Source organism: Ovis aries, chromosome 8 (assembly GCF_016772045.2).
Source record: "Ovis aries strain OAR_USU_Benz2616 breed Rambouillet chromosome 8, ARS-UI_Ramb_v3.0, whole genome shotgun sequence".
In the NCBI taxonomy this organism is placed as follows: Eukaryota; Metazoa; Chordata; class Mammalia; order Artiodactyla; family Bovidae; genus Ovis; species Ovis aries.
Window position 1 is genome coordinate 5,811,215 of NC_056061.1, and position 22,738 is coordinate 5,833,952.

A 22,738-nucleotide genomic window follows, 5' to 3' on the forward strand; every position below is an offset into this window, starting at 1 on the left:
CAGGGACGAGGAGCCTGGTGGGCTCCCGTCTATGGGGTCACACAGAGTCAGACACGACTAAAGCGACTCAGCAGCAGCAGTAGGGGACCCACAATCCTTTAATTAGCTAACATATTTTAACATTTTGCTAAGCAGACAAGGCACTGGGAACACTACTGTAACAGCATTTATGTAATACCTCTTGAAATTATGTACTGAGTGCTTTTCATGTTACAAAATAAAAATAAAGAAAGGAGGCTCTACAAAATAGTTTAGAAAAACAAGTTTTCTATTTATTTAAAAATAAGTTTGTAGTTACTACATTGCAGGGACAGGAATTCTTACACATACATTCTAGTTTGTATAAAAGGATTCAAAGAATTATGCTTCAAAACTAACATAGAAAGTGTCCACCTAACAGTAAAGAAAGGTCAATCAATATGTACAAAAAGAAAGGGCACTGCTATTCTGGTGTGAGACTGTCATTTATAACATGATACTTCAGGTTTCCAGAAAGAAAAACCAAAGACCTCAATAAAGCTAAATAATTAATTTCTTTTAAAACTCTGTTACTTATTACATACAACAGATTTGCTTGTGTTTAACATTGTTTTCTGTACAAAATAAGCATTTTAATTTGAAAATGTGTCAGTTTCAACATTAACCCTCTAGGTCAGTTACTTTTCAAAAATTGAGCTACATTCTACACGTCTAAATATCATGTGACAGGATTTAACAGTTGTCTAAAAGATCTTTAAATAAGACCTCATCTTCTTGCGGTTTTAATATGGTCCAAAAATGTAACTTTCTATTTTCTCAATTTATAACCTTTCATTGTGATCAATCAACACAGCACAATCTTAAAAGTAACGAGCATGTATACATCTGCATCATAGGTGTGTGTACTATTTATCATCTCAAACCTATTTTCTTAGCTCCTTAAACGTAGAAACTCAGAGCCACCCACTATTATGTATTTGGTTTGTGCCATATAAGGTTAATTTCCTGATGATTTTATCTGCATTAAAAAAGTATTTAAACACAGAGCTATCAAAACTAAAAATAATATATATATATATTTATAGCTCATAATATTTTCTAATTGTTTTATTACAGTGTGTACAAGGTTAATATCTGGAGCGTCAAAAGTGGTACTTACAGTCTTCTGACTCAATGTGACCTCTTCTTGGGTATTGTACATAGTACAAAATGACTTTCCATCTGGAGTGCTTAGCTCAGTATAATTAAGAACAAAAACAGCTTCTCAATAAATATAACATTTCGTTCAAATCACTTGGAAACTTGGGACCTGAGAGGAACTGCAAGGAGGGAAATGAGGAAAAGGTGTATTTTTCAATTTTAGTTGGAAAATAAACTGTCACCTAAATTTAACTAAACCACTTCTCAACCTGTTTTAAAACAAACTTAAAAAACTAAATATTGGATAATCCACAGAGCATAAAACTACTTCCCCTTTTGTGACTTTTAAAATCATGTATTTCCTGCATATAAAGAGGACACTTCTAGCCCTTTTAACACTCAAGTATCTTGGTCCTTTCAACCTACTCAAAAATAAGTTTCAGGTGAACAATTCAGAATAACAATTTGTCTTCATTAGGTAGAAAATAGTCAAAATTGCTTCCAGTTGAAATCTGAGAGAGAGGTATATATGCATGTATAAAATGGAATGCTAGAGTTAAACACTATAAACTGGAGAAGCTAATTTATATTACAAATCATATATCAAAACATGTAAATAATGCTATCATTATAAGCTAAAAATGTTACCTGAATACTTTTGTTAAAATGTCTGATTAATCTACTGCATTGCAGATAAGGAAGAGTTTAAAATGTTAATATACATGCTACAAGAATCTTTTGTTGATCAGTGTATATTACATAACTCATGTCCAAGTGATACTAGATTCAGCCAAACTTCGCGTCTCAGATATGACCTAAGCAAGCTCACAAATACTCTGCACATTTATTCTAAATAAATTTAAAGAGGAAGATCATTTTGTTACAATACTATCAAACAGTCTTCAAATTTGTGATGTGCAAAAATAAAAACAATGAAAACAAGGCCAAATCTTTAGTTCATGAATATATGCAGAAAACGGTCCAATGCCATAATAGCAGACTGAAAACAATACAACTTTAAATAAAAGTGTATGTCTACTGCCCAGAGGTATCGGACTGTAATCAGACTGTTTAATCTGCTCATCTACAACATTCTCTAATTTTATAACATTTCACTGGAACTCGAGAATGTTGGGGTCAAAGGAGAGAATAGTATTAGGGTTAGGTACTTAAAAATACAAAAACTGATTTACATTTTTCTAAGAATGTAACCACAAGTTGTATTCTGAAACTTTGAATAAACTTAGTATTCTTTTATTGCTCACCTAAGACAACTGCCAACATTTCCTTTGACCTATAAACAGTATATACCTGGTGTTAACTGACTCAAAGAAGAGATTCTTCTAGTGGTCAAACAGAACAAGACTATGGTGATAACTTAAATTTCTCAATTCAACTTTTGCAGTGTATAGAAGCTAAATTATAAAACTATTAAAATCTAGACATACCTGGTTATTACTAATACATTTTAAGTGTTTCAATTACAAAGAAGCTGATCCAAGTCATTTTTGCCTAGGAAACCAGTGTCTAACAATATGCAAATAAGGTCATAAGTATATAGTGTCTTCAGAATGTATTCAGAATAATACATTTCCGCCTTGCAGGTAAGATGGTAAATACTCTTTTTTTTTGCTCAAGTGTTAGAACTAATACACCCTACTAGCAGTAAATTTCACTCTTAAGACTGTGTACGCTCTTCCCTTCTCTGTACACACCTTAAAACTATACACATATTTTTTATAAAACTTGATTTTATAGCCTTATTTTCTAATACAATGCAGATACCATCAGGAAATTACATGTTTCAAATAGATTGCCTTCAAAAGCAACAAATTAAGGACTTAATTTTCAAACATACACACTATTATATTCCATAATGGTGTAACTGAGAGACTCGTTTCACTATACAACCAAGCCATCCATTTCTGCATTATGAAGAGTTTAACTACTGAACTTTAATTATATAGTTAAATATATTTGTTAGAAAAAAATAAATATACAAAAAACCTGAAAAATTTGAAATTATTTTCAACTGCAAAATCACAGCAATCCAGTTAAGATCTGGAAAATGGTTTACTTAATTTCACAGGAGGATTTCTGTACAAATTTAGTTACAAACAATCTAAAAAGCCCAAATGCATGACTTTCCATTCTTTTTCAAGACATAATCAACTGACAGCTAACATTTATCCCTACCAGAAATATTACAGAAATAATTATGTAATGTATTTTGCCAAGGTTCAATTAAAGACTTTATTTTTCTACACCAGGGCCATGCTGATACATATTTTCCCCATCCTCGCTTTTTAAAAATGTAGTATCTGAAAATTTTGGTTACATTTTTGTACCATACCAGTCCTCAGAAAATACTACATTCTTTAAACTTTTTAAAAAATGGACAATAATCTTTAAACAATAGAAATGGTATTTATGTTGGTTTTTAAGGTATAAAATAACTGTACCATAAACAAATAAATAACTGCTTTCCTTTTCCATAGCAGTACATATAGCAATACATTCTCCTAAGTCATATAGTTATCATTTACAATAGACAACTTAATTTTACTAATGATGCAAAAAATAATAGAATACAAGGCACAATCATTAAATGGAATTTTTCTTGGGTGTATACTGACATACCAGCGTGAAGGATACCGTAAAAAGTGCAGAAAAAACACAATGTGCAATGAGACCACTGTATAAAACATGATTGCATAAAAAGTGATTTGGCCTATTTTTAAACCTTTAATAATTGAAAATAACCAATCTTCCCCTTAAAATTAAACTATAAAGTATGACATTTTAAAATTATTTTTATTCTACCACTATCTAAAAAATCCTGATAAAAGAATTTATACCTGGGTAATAGCATATAAGTATGTGTTTGTATATATATTCAATTATACCCATTTGTCAATATATACACATACACACACAGACACATTTCTTTGTAAGTCATTTTAGCCTATTAGATATGTCTAAAGTTTAGAAATGACATTAATCCAGATTAACAAGTAAACATCAAATCCCATACCTTTTTCCTGTTATTTTCCTTGAATCCTTTAACCACTTAAACATTTTCTCTAAAACATCTCTGTCAAAGGACCCACCAGTGCATTACTTTCTACTATTAGTACCAAAAAAAGATACATCTCAGCATAACTCTTTAATAACTTGCTCTTTAGAATAATATATAGCCTTTCCAATATTGAAAAAGTGTATGCTGTCCTGACAGTCAAAAACAGGCTTTCCACTGCACTGATTCTCAGTCTTTGGCACAATAAACAGAGATTGAGTGATTGACATAAGAATCAAGGTCTGAAAAATTAGACAGTCAAATGTTTTCCAATGTGGATATGATTCCTTTTCATCAGTACATTTTTCTCTTAAGTTTGGCAGAAATGGAATACAGCAAAAGCCTCCTCTAGATTCTCTGTAGATGAACATTCTATAATTAAAATTAAACTTTTCAGGGTATCAAATGGTGGGAATTTAAAATTTATCTTTAGAGGAAACACAATTCTTAATTCACTGCTACTCTGGTTAACACCTGTCCTCCTAGGGGCAAGACTTCTGTATAAACAGAAATGTACCTGGCTTGGTCAAAAATAATTCATTTTAACATAAAATGCTCTATCACTAAGGAATATTATATGCTCCTTAAGAGTGTAGCAGAACTGTCTTTTCCAGAAATAAATTGGGAGTTCATTATAGAGCCTCAATTTCTTTTGCTTTGAACAGTAAATGAAATGAATGTTGAAATGCATAACCTATCTAAGGGCAATAAATAGCAAACATTTAAAATATATATGTATATATTTATATATATATATTCATTTAAAGAAGTGAAGTGTCTTGTAAGTTTGTTTGTTTTTTTGCAAATCAAATCATAACATTCCCATATCCGTCATAGCAGCAAGGAAGCAGAAGCCTTAGTTCTACATACTCCTTAACTGTACCTGCTTTATAGATTTTGAAGTAAAATATTTTGGTGCAAGTTACCACCCAATTAAATTAGCTTTTGCTTTTTCAGTCAACTTTCGGACTCGTCCTCTACTAGAGGTTCCAAAAGTCAAAGAAGTGTCTTCAAACAACAGCTGCCTTTGCTCCTCTTCAGAGTCATCCTCATTATAGAAGGCTGTCCTTCGACCTTGATTTCTAGTTCTCATGTGAGGTTCAGAGCCTTTAAGTTCCTCAAACTCCTCTTCCTCATCCATGGGATCATCTGTCTTTTTTCGGTTACTTCTCCTTAGCATTTTAACACTTGTAGGAACTATGAGATCTGAGTCTAGTTTTTGTGTCTTCATCTTCCTTTTGGGTTTTCTGCCACCACGACTCTTTTTCTGTAACAAATCCTCCTTTACAATATTAGTTTCAGATAGAAAACTGCAGGTTGAGGAAGGAACTACTTCATCCCTGATGGGATGCACGCTATTTTGCTCCGCATCTTCAGGCTTTGTGTACTGGAGCTTTTTGGGCTTGCGACCCCTCTTCTTGTGTGTAACTTCACCACTGCTGTTATTAACTTCCACCTTAGGTTTCCTCCCAGGTCCCCTCTTCACAAGCTTAGATGGCTGTCCTCCATGGCCGTTTACTTGAATGCTTCCAGGTACAAGAGCATTGTTTCTACAGTCTGCTGAAAGGCAACAACAGTGCACTTAATATACGAAATTGCTCTCTTATCTGACCCCCAAACTAGTCAGTAAGCCCACTGCTATACTTACATATAATATAATCCTAATTTCTTTTTTTTCTAGTTTGAGAAAAAGAACTGACAAAAAGCTAATAGTTTAATGATATTATTGATCTTCTATTTAAAACTCACAGAGGAGAAACATCGTTAATGAAGTCACTGACGACTTGAGAAGAGAGAAATGAAAATCAGCAAATAAATTACCTAAGTTAATTCTGCAAATTATGATAAAGCTAGAATTAGCCAAGTTTCTTACTCCTACTACCTTTACTACACATTCTAATGTATGAGCATTGTTTTCATTATACAAAGTAACCCTGTTTACTCATATGGAACTTCACCATAACAAAACATTTTAGGGTCTACTTCATTAACAGGATTTTCCTATATTCCTACTGTCAAGTAGCTCAATTACGGAAAATAATCTTAGCATAAAATCTATGACCTTTACGCTTTGTAATCTGAATAAATAAGCGTTATCATCGCCTCTACTTTCCTCTAATCATTTTTGCTACTACAGATGGAAGTGGAAAAAGGGACTATCAAAACTGGAATGATTCTAATGCTTATTTAACCCTTGATTGGATGTGATGACCATGACCTCTCCGATGTCAGAGAAGAATTTATACTCTAAATATTTCTTTACATTCCTCGTAAGTAACAAAGGATTTCCTTTTCTACTAACTCCTACGCAAAAGGTTTGAGAATACATCTACTGGAATAATTTATACCAGTTGTTGTCCATAAACACTACTATGGCTCTGATACATCTATCTTTTTTACAAGAGTAGAAATAAATTACTCTTGCTCACAGAATTTTTAAAAGAGGGTTAAGAAAAACAGCTAAATGGCAGTTTTCGTCACAAGCTCTTTTTCTGGAACAGTCCCATCACCTATGTTACTGAATGGCAAATGACTGATTTACCACCGTAAGCAATACTAGCTGCACATATCAGTCACATCCACTATGTGTGTCACTATCGTCGGGATTAAAATCCCATTATAACAAACTCCGTAATAAAGGCTATTATGCTTTATTTTTAAAAAATCTGAAGATCAAATTTTAGATTTGTAGGAACTGCAAATCATGAACTGCCTTTCTATGGTAAAAAAAATAAAAATGCTTATCACCCTTTCAGATGAAGAAAAAGATGACAAACATGCACTGCCACTTTTTTCTTCCAAAATTCTACACTTTGTGACATTAAAGAGAATGTTTCTTCATTTTTTGTCCTGGGCTTCAATCACAGAGTGCTTTGTAAATTTCAAGAAGTAACTGTCTCAGAGGAGGAGCACCTGAGCCAAGAGCAGGGGAAGAAGGCAAAGCCCTCCAACCCTGACCCCACAGTACTAACAACTTTTCTTCAGATTAGTGGTTCTGCCTAACAGGGGAGTGGTGAATGTGCGTGTGCATAAAGCAGGCAGCTATTTTCCAACAAATACCCTTAATTTGCCTGAGGATTCTTTAAGGGTCTGTGCTATCTTTCTGTTTGTTTTACACAGGACTACTGGCAAATAAATATCCAGTCAATATATCCTACAGAAGTTCTACAGACTGGCTTCAAGAACTCTAGGAGGTAAGGGGGTGGGATGGGGTGTAGTAGGTAGGTGCGTGTGTATGTTAGTCGCTCACTGGTGTCTGACTCTTTGTGACTCTATGTAGACTGTAGCCCACCAGGCTCTTCTCTCCGTAAGATTCTCCAGGCAAAAATACTCGAGTGGGTTGCCATTCCCTTCTTCAGGGGATCTTCCCGACCCACGAATCAAACCCAGGTCTCCTGCCTTGCAGGTAGATTCTTTACCATCTGAGCTACTAGGGAAGCCCTTGAATTGGCCCAAACTTTGTGTGGATATGCCTATGTGCATTTTTTTGGGGAAAAAACTACAAGGTCTTCAAACTTGACAAAATACATTACCTAAAAAGGTTAAGAATCAATGTAGTTCTTTTAAAAAGGAATTTAAGAGCTAAAAAGCTTTTGAAATCATTCATTTGGACCTGTACTATCCTGTGATAGTATTACCACTAACCATGTGGCTACTGAGCACTTGAAATGTAACTGCAATTGAGGAACTCAATTTTTAATTAAATTTGAATACTGAGGCAGTGTACATTTTAAAATACTGATTATACATTGAAATGATATTCTGGATATAATGGAGTAAATAAAACACACTGTTAAAACTGGTAATTTCACCTGTTTGCTGTTGCTATATGTGGTTACAAGAACACATGTGGCTTGTATTGTATTTCAATTGTAGAGCACTACTCTTGTTTCTAATAGTTAATTCAAGTGCCAACAAAGTCATCATTAATGAGTTATGTAATAGCTTATCGTATTTCTGTACTGTACTGGCATATGTAATACCCAAAACCTATCAACTGAATTGGCTACTGAACCTCCCCTATTGTAATGCTAGAACCAATTCTCTACATACATTTGATTTCTCCAGAATTCAGGACTAACAGAAGCAAGGCCAATAGAAAACATTCAAAACTCTGAATTCAGTTCAGAAAGGAAGCTAATATAAAAATGTAAAAACACTCACATATAAAGTCATTTGCTGATTTATTTAAACATTGTCTACTATATACTAAGTACAGGTAATTAAAACATGAGCAAACACGAGTTTAGATTCTACTGGAGATAGACAATGTAAAAAAGAATAACTCTATCAACATTACAAGGGCCACAAAGGCAATGAATAGGAAACAACCAGTAGGGGAAAAAAAATTCAAACAAAGGAAGAAATGACAAGAATATTTAGGGACTTTCAAGTGGTTTAGGATGGCTGGGACAGAAAAGGGAGAAAGAAAAGTAAGGACAGCTGCAATGTTAGGCAACATTGTTATACAAGACTCTTCACTACTTGGCACAAACAACATTACATTCTGATTCCATGTGTGACTTGAAGGAAGGGAAGGATCTTAACTCTGTGTGTGTGTGCGCGTCTTGTGCACATGATAAGAAAGGTCACTGAACAGTGGAAGATGGACTGAGTAACGAAGAGTTGAGAACTGAGGCAGGGATAGCAGTTATGAGAGCATGACAATTTGTGGAAGTGAGAATGGAACAGAGGAAATGGATTTAGGAGATGTTAAGGAAACAAGAAAGAAACAAGCAGATTTGGTTGCTAAAGAGAAGGCTAGGATGACTCACTGATTTTAAGCTTATTTAGGTGGGTAGATCCCAAAATCATTAATCAAATGGGGTCGTTTCAGTACAAAAATTAAATTGTGAGAGGTTTCTTGGGGGAATACTGAAAAGGAAATGGTCTAGACATACTCTGGAAGTCATGACAAAAAACGCATATCCTTGAGCTGTCTGCTACCAAGAAGACCTAGGTTGTATTTTATCAGTTACTTTCTCCATCCTTCAAACATAAAGGCTTTACAATGAAAATCTGCAGACAAAAGAATCTGGAAGAATTTAAGAATATGGATTATTTAAAGATCAATATGTTGAATTCTGTGATGGAAAAAACTTGAAAAAAAGAAATATTAACTGCTATACTGGGTTTACTAAATTCAACTTATTTAAACTTGTTGGAGATACTTTTTTAGGTTCTGTAATAATTAAGTTAAAAACTATTAAATCTGTATCATTAAAAGCCTTTGATTTTAGAATATGATTTTATTTTTCATACAGCAAGTTTTTCTTGGCTTTTAAAACTTAATACCGTTTGCTTTTGGTATGAATCAAAAGATGTCTCAGTAAATTTATCAACTGATACAGAATATATGACTTTTAAATGAGCGACCTAAAAAATGAATGTAAGTGTTATCTCCAATAGAATCATCATTTGTAAGTCTACGGTACCTTGCTCAATGACAGGTGATGACTTTGAGAGAGGGGGTGTCTTTGAGAGCACAGATGATTTCATTTTACGTTTGGCTGGCTTTTCCTTTTCCATATTTTCTTTTGTAGAATTATTCCTAGTGCCATGACTAAAATTGGACTGACCAGGACTTGAAAGAGTATTCAAGGTTTTGGAATGTTTCACAGAATTCTCTAGAACTAAAACACACATACAGGAGATTACAAGCTAAGAGTTAAATTATTTAACCTTCAAACAAGCAAGAAGGTTAAGATTACTTCTAATGTGAATTATGTGAACTAGCCAATAAGACAAAACCTGGAGGATGCTTAAACCTTCTGTAAGAAATCTACTTTCAAAAAGGGAAAAGGCTTACATAGTAATTTCAGTCCTTTCAGAAGCTATCCAGTTACCAAAAGATTATCAAGGCAAGTGCTGGCAAACTGCTATCAAGTCTGGCTTCCAGGATTTAAACTTAGGCAGTTTGGATCAGATTTGCCATTTTTCCCACCATTTTAAGCATTATCTTATACTGACACTCCTAAACCTCACTCAGTATCTTTTGTCAATAAAACAAAATTTTTTTTAAAGTGCAAAAACGATAAAGAAAAGTAAAACTAATTATAAAGAAGAGTAAAATTCCACTGTCTGCTGGAATTTACTAAATCTAATATATCCCATTTGGCAAAATAAGTACTTAAATTAAAAAATGCATTATATATATACACTTCCGTTTAGAAACTGTAGGTGATTCTTACTTGTTTTCCCCGGCACTGCAGATGTGTTAGCTTTTGAAATAAAAGTCTTTGCTGCTGAAGAAGTAGATGGTTGCTCAGTGGTAACTGGATCTACCACCACTCGATTGCTTCTGGTTCGAACTACAGAACTGGATTCCGTTTTCCCATTTATCTGAGCAGTATTGTGCCTTGGTGGTATTGACCGTGTAGGTGCAGAGAATGGAGAGGTAGTAATATCTGACTTCAGTTGGGGTTTTAAGATCCTCTTTTTCCTTTCAGGGCTGTAAATAAAACAGTATCATTAGTCATTCTTATAATTCTATAGGGATGAATAAAATAGTTTTATAATACTGCTGGATTCAATATTTGTACTGTTATGAAATATGTTAAAATATGAGATTTGTAGTGGATTTCATATGGTTGTGAGCCTTTGAAAAGTGAATATTTAGTGAAGGATTGCTGTAAATGCTATAGTTATATGACAGAAAGCATGATGCCATCACTATCCTAAAAATGCTGTTTAACTGTACAGATTTAGCAGTTTGAATTTAAGCACTTACACTAGTATAGCTTTAGTTAAAAGATTAAAAATCCTCCACATCATAGGAACTTGCATGTCAAATATATCATTCTGCAATATAGGGAATAGTAAAGGAAGTATTAAAAAACACCAAGTTCTATCACTTAGATGACAAAGTTATATAGATCAGTTGATGATATTTAAAAGAAATCAAATACCTTGATGCGGCACTACTGGAAACAGAACTGCTTCTATTTCTTTTCCTCCTCCTTTTTGTTATTGTATTTCTTTTATGAAAACGAAGGGCAGATTTATAATCTGATAAAACTGAACTAATGTGTTCTTCAAAAAAAGCAGATAGGCGCAGACTCATGCTGTAAATCTGTAAAGAAAAATAACTGTTCAAACATTCTGCAAAGAAAATGGCTGTTCAGAAAATATTAACATATAAATTTAAATATTTTTCTAGCAAAAATTTTTTTGGAATTTAAAATGTTGCTTTTTCTCAATCTCTTTTGACAAACACTAAAACTGAAGCATTATTAAAATTATTTTTTTATTTAGCATTATGACAAATTATTTCTGTATTTGGCCAAAAAAAGTTTTACTCATTTATAGTTTTACTCATTTTTTTTAAATTATATGAGCATTATACAGAAAAAAATGCTCCTTTCCAGAAAGCAGAACATAGCTGAAAAAGTTAAGCACGTATACCTCTAACACATATCAGGACAGTATTTATTCAACTACACGATCTTCAAGAAAAGTAACATTCCTTAACATTAAATGACATCAGGGTTTTTCACAAAAGGAATACAATACAAAGATGTGAATTCTTCTTTCCACTAGGTTAAGAACCTAATAGAAAGTTTGTCAACTTAGCTTTAAATTTTAATTAAACATAGGATTTAGTTACTTAACATACTTTTCTACTAATTTCATTTAATTTAGACAGAAAAAAAGGCAATTAAATTATATACCCTTGATCTTTTGCTTGGTGTATATGCTTTGGAATTACTAAAAATAAGTCTGACATCTTTACATAACTCCATTGGTGACTCATAATTCCCAGCCTCCAAAGTCTCTCTAACGGTAGCAAAATCCATTGGAGTGTCAATGATGTCTCTGTAGTCCTAAGAGAAGGAAAACAGGTCATACTATTAATAGTAATGATGATGCATTATTTCTCGTAAGAGAGATTCACATACAATTTCTGTGATGACTGCAACTACTAGAACTATTAAAAATCATTTATTTCCCTCTTCAAGGTTTCTTTTTTCCCAAGTCATTTTTTATTTTTTCACGTCCCTTTACCTTTTATTGCATAAGATTTCTCTCATTCAAGAACTTATAAATTCTGCCTTTTTTTGCCTTCAGAAACAGGTAAAGCATCGAGTTGTGTTGGGAAAAGGAGATTAAAACAAACTGAAAAACTCAGTTCTAAAACTACAAGTTTGATGTAAAAAAACCCAAAACTTTATGCTACACATAAACTCTTAAGGCTGCTTATTCACTGAAACATAATTGTATTTTTAAAACTGACATACAAACAATAAAAACAATGACAATATAACATCACATTAACGTGAAGGGCTTACTTCTGGTAACTTCAACTTCAGTAATACAATTAATACAATTGGGAACTTTGCACAAATCAAGAATTATGAATGTAAACATCTGCCACAAAGCCTTTACACTTCATTTTATGGAGGAAAGTGCAATCACTCAATCTCCCCTACTCAACCGTGTATAAAATAGAGCAACAAATCAGAAGTAATAGAAACAGACAAATGAAACGACAAAAAAGCAACAGACTAGTATAAAATGATCTGAATATGGTTATCTTTTAAGAGGAATAAATAATACTACACCTTTTCCATAGCCCCAGAATATGTAATTGCATTTTTTGAAATACAGTAACTTGACTCTAACCCATCAAGTTTAAATTATGATCAAATATGTTCGATCATAAAGCAAACAGTAGAACTGCCTTTTACCAACAGGGACAGTTTGTTTTTTTTTTACAATCTGCAATGCCTTTTATTTTCATTTCTTGTCTTAACTGCACTGGCTACAATTTGCTGTACTATGTTAAATAGCGGTGGTGAGAATAACAATGGATATTTTTGCATCACTCACAATCTTATCTTAGGGGGAAAGCATTTTTTTCATGTTTAAGCATAAGGTTAGCTGTAGGTTTTTTAACAGATGTTCTTTATCAAGTTATGAAGTTCCCTTTTATTTCTAGTTTTCTTAAGAGTTTATCATTAATGGTGGTGTTTTCTTACATTATGTAGGTCTAGTTGATATCCATTCATCATAGGGCCAACTATACTAATTATCTTACTTTTGGTATTCTTGATACTCTTTTGACACTTGGAGGGGCCATACAGGCCTAAGGAGAGACTGCCTCTTTTCGAGGACTAGGCAGTTCTTAGAAATAGCAAAGGGTTGTGCTAGGAATATACCTTTCATATGCAAACTGACCATGTCCTTAAGCAATTCTCACACACCAACCAGTATTTCCTCTGCCCTGAATCATCCTGGGTCAGGAATTAATATTAAGACAACTAGAGACCACTCTCCTACCCTGAAGTCCACTGGAGTAATTCAAACTAGCCCATCTTAAGCTGGTGACTAGGCCCAGCCTTGCCTCTCATGGAAATCTCTGGCCTAAGGCTCTGGCCTAAGGTTTTCCTTTCCTCCTATCTTCTGCAACCTGACTAAAACCTTATGCTTGCCCTGAGCCTTAAGTGGCATCTGGTGAACCCCTCTCTGGGACATGCAAGTATAATAAATTTCTTCCTTACAAGACTCATTCTCATTTCCTCCCACGGCCACAATGATTACAGCGTACCATACCCAATGTGTACATTCTTAAACGCGCCCTGAATTTTGTCAAATGCCTTTTCTGCATTGATATGATGTCATTTTTCCCTTAGTAATAGATTACAATGATTGATTTTTAAATACTGAACCAGCCCTTATATCCCTGGGGAAAAAACCCACTTAGGGTACAAAACCATTTTTATATACTGGTGAATTCTATTTGCTGATATTTTATTAGGAATTTTTGCATTTTCTTCTTTAGTACTGTTTTTGACACCACAATAACTGGCTTCACAGAATGAGTACAGAAGCATTCCTTATCTTGAGAAAGTGTAGAATTTGTGTTAATTTTTTAAACATCTGGCAGTTTTCAGTGAGGACACCTGGGCTTAGAGATTATGAAATACATATTTGGGCTTGCAAGAAACAAAAGGGAAATCCACAGGCTCCAAAAATAAAGAGAAATGAAAACCAGAGGACTATAGCATTAGCTTATTTCTTCTAAGAGGTTTTCGGATGGTAGAGTTTGAATTAGTCTCATTTATCACATTGTAGGAATTAAAGATTTATCTTCTAAATTTAAGATTACATGTTTCTTGATTTTTAAATGGTAAGAAAAGTCATTTTATGGTATCTATCAATGAAATTTCTCTGTTTTCACCATTGCAAATTAGAATACATACATAACAAAACTTATTATAAAGCCACAACAGATAACACAACCAGGTCATGATCTCTTATAAAAAATTTAATTTTCATTTGAAACCATGAATGTCATCTGAACCATACAATCTTTAATAACTGAAACAAGAATACAAAAATCACTCAAAATTAAATTTAGATTGCTAAGATTGCAACCAAAAAATAAATACTTATAACATGTTTACTCAAACTTTCTACCATGAATTCCATAAAAATCATAAACTGGCATAACCTACATATACAATAATACCACTTTACATTTACATAGTGTTTCAATTTAAAATCTATTTTAGTGTTTAATAATAAGTAGTAATAGTCTCATTCCATTTCTATAACTCTAATAATGATTGAGATTTTTATTAATCTCAGAGATTATAATTATTAATAATAAGTATTATTGTTTCCTAGATAATTTCCATAATAAATCCATAAAATGAGAATGGAAGAGGATATGGTAAAAATATACCAGATATAAAAACTAAGTGACTTGCTCAAAACTGCAGAACTGGTAAGAGGCGGAGCTGGGACAATAACTCAGTTCTTTGGAGTCTTAGTCCAGGGCTACTTCTGTTTTACCACACTGTTCAATTTAGATGCTCTACATAATCAGATGGATAATGGGAACATGTTTCAAATAAAAAGTAAATAAACTATAATCATAAAAATAAATAGTAAACTGTCATGTATAAGATACATATATATACACAAAAATCATTTTCAGAAATACTTACTGGATATTCAAGAAGATCTACCGGCTGGCGGAAAGGCTCAGAATCTTCACATTGAAATATGAGATTTAACAACTCTTGACACTGTTTCTTCCATGCTTGAATATCGTAAGACTGTGCTCTATTACGTAATCTTCTTCTAGGCTGATGGTCCTAAATTAAATGTTCAAATATATCAATAACATAACATACAATACAATTTTCATTTTTAATTTTGGATAACTAGGTAATAATAGAGTAATTCAGATAAAAGAAAGCATCATTCATCTAGTTCTGAAAACCATGCATTTTTGTGATGGAAGCTGATTTAGACGTAATACTTAATCTATCTTTGAAACTACTAAAAGTAAATAAATTGCTCAGTACATTTTAATTCATATAAAGTACTTTGGTAAAACAAAAATTTATTACCTTCCTTTTCCGGGTAGAAGTTCCTGGCACATCAGCATCTTCTTTCTCTTCTTCCTTTGAAGCAAGAATTTATCAGATTAATAAAATATTCAAGGTTCCACTATACCCTACAGTCTTTTAATAGCAATTATCTCCTTTATATTTTGGAAAACCCATAGTATATATGATACTGTAACATTTAACTGACTCATTTTAAAACGTCTCCCTCCACCCACTGTTTAAAACAATTTTAACTGAAACAATTCTGACTCTTTTTTTTTTTTAAGTTAACTGATAGCATTAGGCAAAAAAAAAAAATTTCTTAATAGCAGTTGTCTGAAAACTACTATGTGTAAATTTCTTTTTATATATTGGACACAACCAATGTAGTAATCGTAATGAAATATTAAATACCTCAGAGTCAGACAAAACTTTCTTCTTCATTGAATTGTAGAGTGGAATTATGTTATAACAAGTCTGATCCCTAAATAACAAAGAAATGTTAGTATACAAGGTTGGACTCACGAGATTTTTGTCCTTTAAACTTGTTACTAAAACCAGATTTTAAGATAAAACTTTTGAGCTGAAGACCTTCTTCATCAGTTAACTCCAAAACCCTATGCACACACATCTGCCCCTGCCCCTCCCCGCCTCTCCACATGAAGCCTCCACCCTGGCCCATTTCATCACACCAAGCCCAATTCCCATCTAAGGATTTGCTCAGGTCACTGCTGCGCCTAGAATACTTTCGCTCCTTCTTCAGTCTATAAGAGATAGCTAGTTTACCTCCTATCTTCTGTTCCTTCTTCCTTTTATTCTTAAGCGTAGGGATTCCCTAAAATTTTGTCCTTAGCTATCGTCTATACCTTTTGCCCAGATCATCTTATATACTGCAGTTTTTCTGTGTTCAGTTCAGTTCAGTCGCTCACTCGTGTCCAACTCTTTGCAATCCCATGAATCGTAGCACGCCAGGCCTCCCTTTCCATCCCCAACTCCTGGAGTTCACTCAGCTTCACGTCCATCGGGTCTGTGATGCCATCCAGCCATCCTCATCCCTTTCTCCTCCTGCCCCCAATCCCTCCCAGCATCAGAGTCTTTTCCAGTGAGTCAACTCTTCGCATGAGGTGGCCAAAGTACTGGAGTTTCAGCTTTAGCATCATTCCTTCCAAAGAACTCCAAATTCCTATAACTTGGTTTGACTCTTCAGGTGATTCCTACCACCATCTAAAATTCCCACGTCTACATCCAATTGTCATTTCCACTCTCCCTTTTCAACTTTTTTTCATTCACACAGTAATGAATGGTTTTTCCTATCTCCTCCTTTGCTACCTCCTTATATACCCAATCACCGGTCAAGTTCTGTGATTCCACCTTCAAAATCTCTTGACATCTGCCTGCTTCTCACTTTCATAAATTAAGTTTCCATCACTTCTTACCTGGTCAGCTATCAAAGTCAATCTGCAGTCAAACTAGTATTTTTTAAGGCAATTTACATCACGTTATTTTCATGTTAAAATAATTTCAATAGTCCTTCTCTGTCTCTTCCCCCTTAGACACTGCATTTAAATTAGTATTTTTAAGGCACAGCATGCCTCATGCTATTCTCATGCACAAATACTTTCAATAGCCTCTTGCTTCCTATGCTCCTATTTTAAGTACAGTTTGTTAGATCAGCATTTGAGGTCCTCTGTGATAAGGTCCAAACTCAAGTTCAGCACTTCTACCACTATTACTTCTGCTCATGTAGTCTCTACCTCACCTGATTTCAATTTACTCAATTCCCTTAACAAATCTTTATTTCTCTCCCTCTTGCCATTCCCCATCCCTGGAAGTTCTTTGTTTGCTCCCATCTAACTTTTCAATCACTATCTACCTTGTCCATACATCTTAACATATTTCTCCCTGTGCCTGAAATCCCAGTCTCATAGCCAAAAGTGACCCTATCCTTCATCTAAACATTCACACAAACTCTTTTTACCTTTTCCCTGTATTACAGTTAGTCACAGATTTATCTACCCTATAAAGCTGTATTCCCAGTCTCATAGCCAAAAGTGACCCTATCCTTCATCTAAACATTCACACAAACTCTTTTTACTTTTTCCCTGTATTACAGTTAGTCACAGATTTATCTACCCTATAAAGCTGTATTAAGAGGGTAATTATGCATTTCTTTCTATCTCTAAGTATCTATTATAACACTTTGTATGTATCTATTACTTGAAATTTGGCCAAATAACTCAATTAAAAAGTAGTTACCAAAATTTCAAGACATACAAAACATCTTGAAAAGTACTACCAGCTGAAAGTGGTTTTCAACAAATTATATACCATTAAAAAACTGTATATATCTAAAAGCACTTTTAGATATATACAACATAATGCACTATTATTTTAATCTATTTTCATAAGGCATTTCAAAATAACTATTTGAAAGAAATACGATTTCAAAGCCTATTCCAAACATAAAAATAATGGCTTCATCTAAATTAATTTGCTAAAATATCAATTTATCATGTGATTCTACTGATCCCTATTTCTTTGGAAAAGTAGATGTTTATAACATACATAATAAAACACAAAATTAAAAATCTTAGTTAAGATACTATAAATTTTATAACCAAGTTATATAAACAGTTTTCTGAGGATAACTAAATTTTTATTATCTAGATTATCAATTTTACTGAAAATCAGCAAAATCCTAGCAACAGCAGCCCTGGAACTACTTACTACTTGAAAGGCAAAGCATTTCTTTAGAGAATAAGGTAGAGGAAGGGCATTAAGCTTACCGTACTCATTTCTTTGGTGGTTTTTCATATTGGAATTACCTACATTCCTTATCAAAACAAACAAAAACAAACCCACCTAACACCAAGAAAAGGGACCCTATGATTATGCTGAGTAATGAGAATGAAGCTGAATATGTTTAAATAAAAAGCCTCAATAATCCCTTTATATAAAAATGGAAGTTGATAGCAGGAGAGTATTAAAACTTAAATTATAAAATATCCTATTCTATTAATGAGAAAAAATTATCAAATATAAATAACCTTAATACGAATTCAGAAGTGTATTTTATACAAAACATATGATCCACTCCTCTGGCTTCCATTTAGAAGACTCAACTCAATCTATGAATACATAAAATCCGTAAGACAAGGAAATAAAAACCCTACTGTCTTAAGAAGTATAGCTATCACTCTTGGTGTGGGATTAATTAATGAGGAAATAAACTTCACTTTGAAACAAAAAGCCTTGAATGTTAAGTTCAGTTTCCTGCTGACCTATTTGAATAACTTTTTATCAACCTAACAGAGATAACACAATATTAAGGTGAAAGTTTCTCAAATAAAATGGCAGACACTCATTTACTGTGAAAATCAAACAAGTTAACCTCTAAAAGATTTAATTTTTTTAATTGTAAATTACAGATAATGACCTCTCCCAGCTGTTAAGATTTTTATGTGACTTAGAAGAGCTTATTTAGCTAAAACATTGCATGTTCAATAAAAGCTTGCTATTATTATCCAACATTGGATTTAGAGAAACATCCATGTTTTCTTACGTAAATCAGAACACAACTGTAATACAATCTCTATGATTTCGTAACTATTATCAGCCAATAAACTTACATATGTCTCCTATTTTGAGAGGACCTGTGGTTTTCTCACAGCACATATTTGTGTAGCATGACAAGGCATATAATAAAAAATGATTGTATTCTATGTTTTGACATTTTACATCTTAAAATACCACCATTAATTATTACAGTAATATAATTAAGTGTGGAAAAATGACTCACTTTATAAAATGTAGAAGAAGATCAGTCACAAATTTAGCAGATTTCACAATAGGGCTTCCAGGCTCATTAAATGTTCGTGTATTATGCTCTATATATCGAACTTCCCACATTAGGGAAGAAATTCGCCTTTAAACAAACAAAATGCAGAAGTCTTATTAGCCTCTTTAGAATAAACTTAGAAATACATAAACACATTTTAAAACCAAGACATTCTGACTTTTTAATTGCAGTCTTAAATCAATTATAAAACTCACACCTTAAAAAACTGTTGAAAAAAAAAACAAAACTGAACCTCAGTTGTATCACAGGGTAAAAAAAAGTAGCAATATTATGTATTGGCATAGAAAATATCTGGATTAGACACATTAGACTATCAACAGGGCCTTCATTTAGGGAGACAGAGTATAAGGAGAGCATGAGGAGGAGAAGAGAAACAGTGGAGTTTTACTTTTTCCTTTATATATTCTTTTCATGTATGGTGTCAATTTTAATAATAAACATATCTAACTTTTTCATAAAAAGGGAAACAACCAATTTCAATCTAATTCTATTGCTAGTAATCAAGTAACATTTAAAAGTGAAAAGCTAACTAATAGCCTGCTTAAGGGACACAAAAATATAAAAACTTAGTTTTTATATTTACTAAGTATACTAAGAAATCTATCTAAGTGAAAAAAAAAATTTTTTTTACACAAAATTAATGATACAGTTGATCCTTGAACAATGCAGCACTGACCCTCCTCAAAGTCTAAAATCTGAGTACAACGTTAGAATTGGCTTTCCCTATCCAAGGTTCTGCATCCATGCATTATATAGTACTACAGGTATTATTGAGAAGGGTGTGGCAACCCACTCCAGTATTCTTGCCTAGAGAATTTCATGGACAGAAGACCCTGGCAGGCTACAGTCTATGTGGTCGCAAAGAGTCAAGACACAACTGAGTGACTAAGCACAGCACAGTACAGGTATTATTGGAAAAATATCCATGTGTAAGTGGACCTATGCAATTCAAATCCATGCTGTTTGCAAGTCAACTGTACTAAAATTTTGGAGTTTTATTTTATTTCAGTTTTAACTAAAGAAAAATCCAAAGGTTACTTTTACAATATCAACCAGCTTAAAATGACATGGAAGAAAATACTCAAAAAACCTTACTGATGTGTAAACAGAAAACAATTATATGGAATTTTTTAAACGACATATATATAACATATAATTGTGCATAGAGAAGCATACAGAAAAGCTTCTGTAAGTTTCCAATAGCATCACCATGGCTCATTCTAATCAAAGAATCACAGGCCATTTTCAAGGTACCCTATAGAAACTGTGTGTAAAGTAAGGCCTGAGGATTTAATATCAGTAGAACAAACTGATAGTGGTTTAAGACTGAACTAGAAATGCCAAAGAGGCACTATAACTGTAGGAAGTCTGAAGCCAATGAACAGAGAAGAAGCGAAAGAGCCTGAAACAGTGAAACAGCTCATGATGGCTTCATTATTATGAAATAAGAACATAACTCAGGTCTATAACTACATTATCTGGTTAAAAATCAGGTCATTTCTAATTTAAGTAAGGACTCTGTTTCAAAAGTTCTTTTCCTCAATTGATTACTGCTTCTGCTGCTGCTAAGTCACTTCAGTCGTGTCCGACTCTGTGTGACCCCATAGATGGCACCCCACTAGGCTTCCCCGTCCCTGGGATTCTCCAGACAAGAACAACTGATTACTAAGCTAGGCTAAAGCCAAAAAGCCTAATTAACTTGCAATGTAAAGAGTACACCTTAGCAGTTCTTATGCTGAACAGAATTTCTATGAGAAAGTACATTTTTAACAATGGATGGAGATGGAAGAAATTTATCTTTCTAAATGTAGTCCAACTGTTAGAGTGTAGAAAACAATTTACATGAAAAATACGAATATAAAATATGATGGAAAATTTCCTTAAGTTAAAGAGTAACTTAAGTAAATAGCAGTATAAATAATTGCAGTAATATAAAACAGGTCACAAAAATTAAGTTTTAATGCAGTATTAGTTAAATTGAAATGCTATTGGCCTGCTAAGCAAAAGTCACTAAGAAAGATGAAAAGCTAAAAGAATGATTTCATTTATATCAAAAAAATGAACTTTATTTTTGTTAAGACATGTTAGCCAATAAACCTACAGAGTTCTAATCTGTCCAAGATTAGAACTCAATGTTTATCAAAACTGCTAACCAGCAGATGCAAACTAAATGAAATTACATCTTTTAAAAACTCTAGTTATATTTCAAACTAAGCTACAACTATAATAAAGTGGTGCAAATTTTCCTAATTTCACTTTTAAGCAGTATTCATAAGCTAAATTAATAAGAACAATTTTTAATATTATTCCATGAAAAATCCATGAACAAATATCTCAATGTGCTATCTAGGAGAAAAAAAAATATGTTGGATTACTTCATAAAATACAGTATGAAGAGAGTGACCGTCAATTCATATTTATTTCTAAGTGTGGTCCACAAACCAGCAGCACCAGCATCACTGGGAACTTGTTAGAAAGGCAGTATCTCAGGTCTACTCTAAACCTACTACCAGATTCTGCATTTTTAACAAGATCCCACTGTTAAATGGAATGTGCATTAAAATTTGAGAAACACTGCTGTGGAGGATCAGTAAATGGCTGAAAGAATCATTTAGCTTTCCTTTGGCAGTAGCTACAGCAACCAAATGATTCTAACCTGTAAAACCTGTTTTCCAGTCTTTGTTTAATCGTACTTAAATCCGTTGGATATGCCACTACAGTGCAATACATAGGATATGCCTGCAGATCCACAGGGGCCACAAATGCTGAAGCAATATCTAAAATAAATGAACAAGGAAGTTTATAAATTCATCTTTTATTGCTTAAAGTACTTCACAATTCTGCTTGAATTAAGCCTTAAGTTCCAATCCACATAAAGTCTACCACTATCTTTTGACAGAAAAAACACACAGTTTAGCTAACACAGTCTCACTTTTTATTATGTCTGCATTTGCACTGCAAAATTCTAGGAATGTTATTCAAAGATTCTTTAGAAAAGATGATAGACAATATATAAATCTGACCTATTAAAGAACATCCACATGTATTTCTATAATTAAAACTAGGTCATTCCTTTTTTTTTTGGTCATTCCTGAATCTATGTGTTTGGCAGTAATTGTTTTGACGTAATTACTAAAATTATTAAGATAGTATCTGAGACAGTATTTCATCAAGAGTTGCCATCTTATAAAAGACATCAGATGAAAATATCATCCAATATGTGTCTCCAATGTCTTCAGCTCTTATTCACAGTAACTTCTGCCTTAGATTCTTTGAAGCAGATCCCCTACTCAAATGTGTACCTACTCAGTATGTATTTTGTCTACCCGAAGTTCAGATAATTAT

General features: G+C 33.1%; 1 protein-coding gene across 5 annotated transcripts in view; it reads right to left on the minus strand.

Moving 5' to 3' along the window:
- Positions 1–250: 250 nt before the first annotated feature.
- The window catches only part of PHIP (pleckstrin homology domain interacting protein), a 125,126-nt gene continuing 102,638 nt past the window's right edge, over positions 251–22,738 (minus strand). For 2 of the 5 annotated variants that reach the window (XM_060419190.1, XM_027972296.3), the window contains exons 31-40: positions 22,050–22,170; positions 19,334–19,459; positions 15,949–16,018; positions 15,556–15,609; positions 15,148–15,297; positions 11,866–12,018; positions 11,104–11,267; positions 10,387–10,646; positions 9,631–9,828; positions 251–5,755 (exon numbers count right to left, since the gene is read on the minus strand). In XM_060419190.1, the coding sequence (XP_060275173.1) occupies positions 5,118–5,755; positions 9,631–9,828; positions 10,387–10,646; positions 11,104–11,267; positions 11,866–12,018; positions 15,148–15,297; positions 15,556–15,609; positions 15,949–16,018; positions 19,334–19,459; positions 22,050–22,170 (1,934 nt within the window). In that variant the 3' untranslated portion in view covers positions 251–5,117. The remainder of the gene's footprint in view (positions 5,756–9,630; positions 9,829–10,386; positions 10,647–11,103; positions 11,268–11,865; positions 12,019–15,147; positions 15,298–15,555; positions 15,610–15,948; positions 16,019–19,333; positions 19,460–22,049; positions 22,171–22,738) is intronic. The other 3 variants (XM_027972297.3, XM_027972299.3, XM_027972298.3) reach the window with 3 other exon arrangements.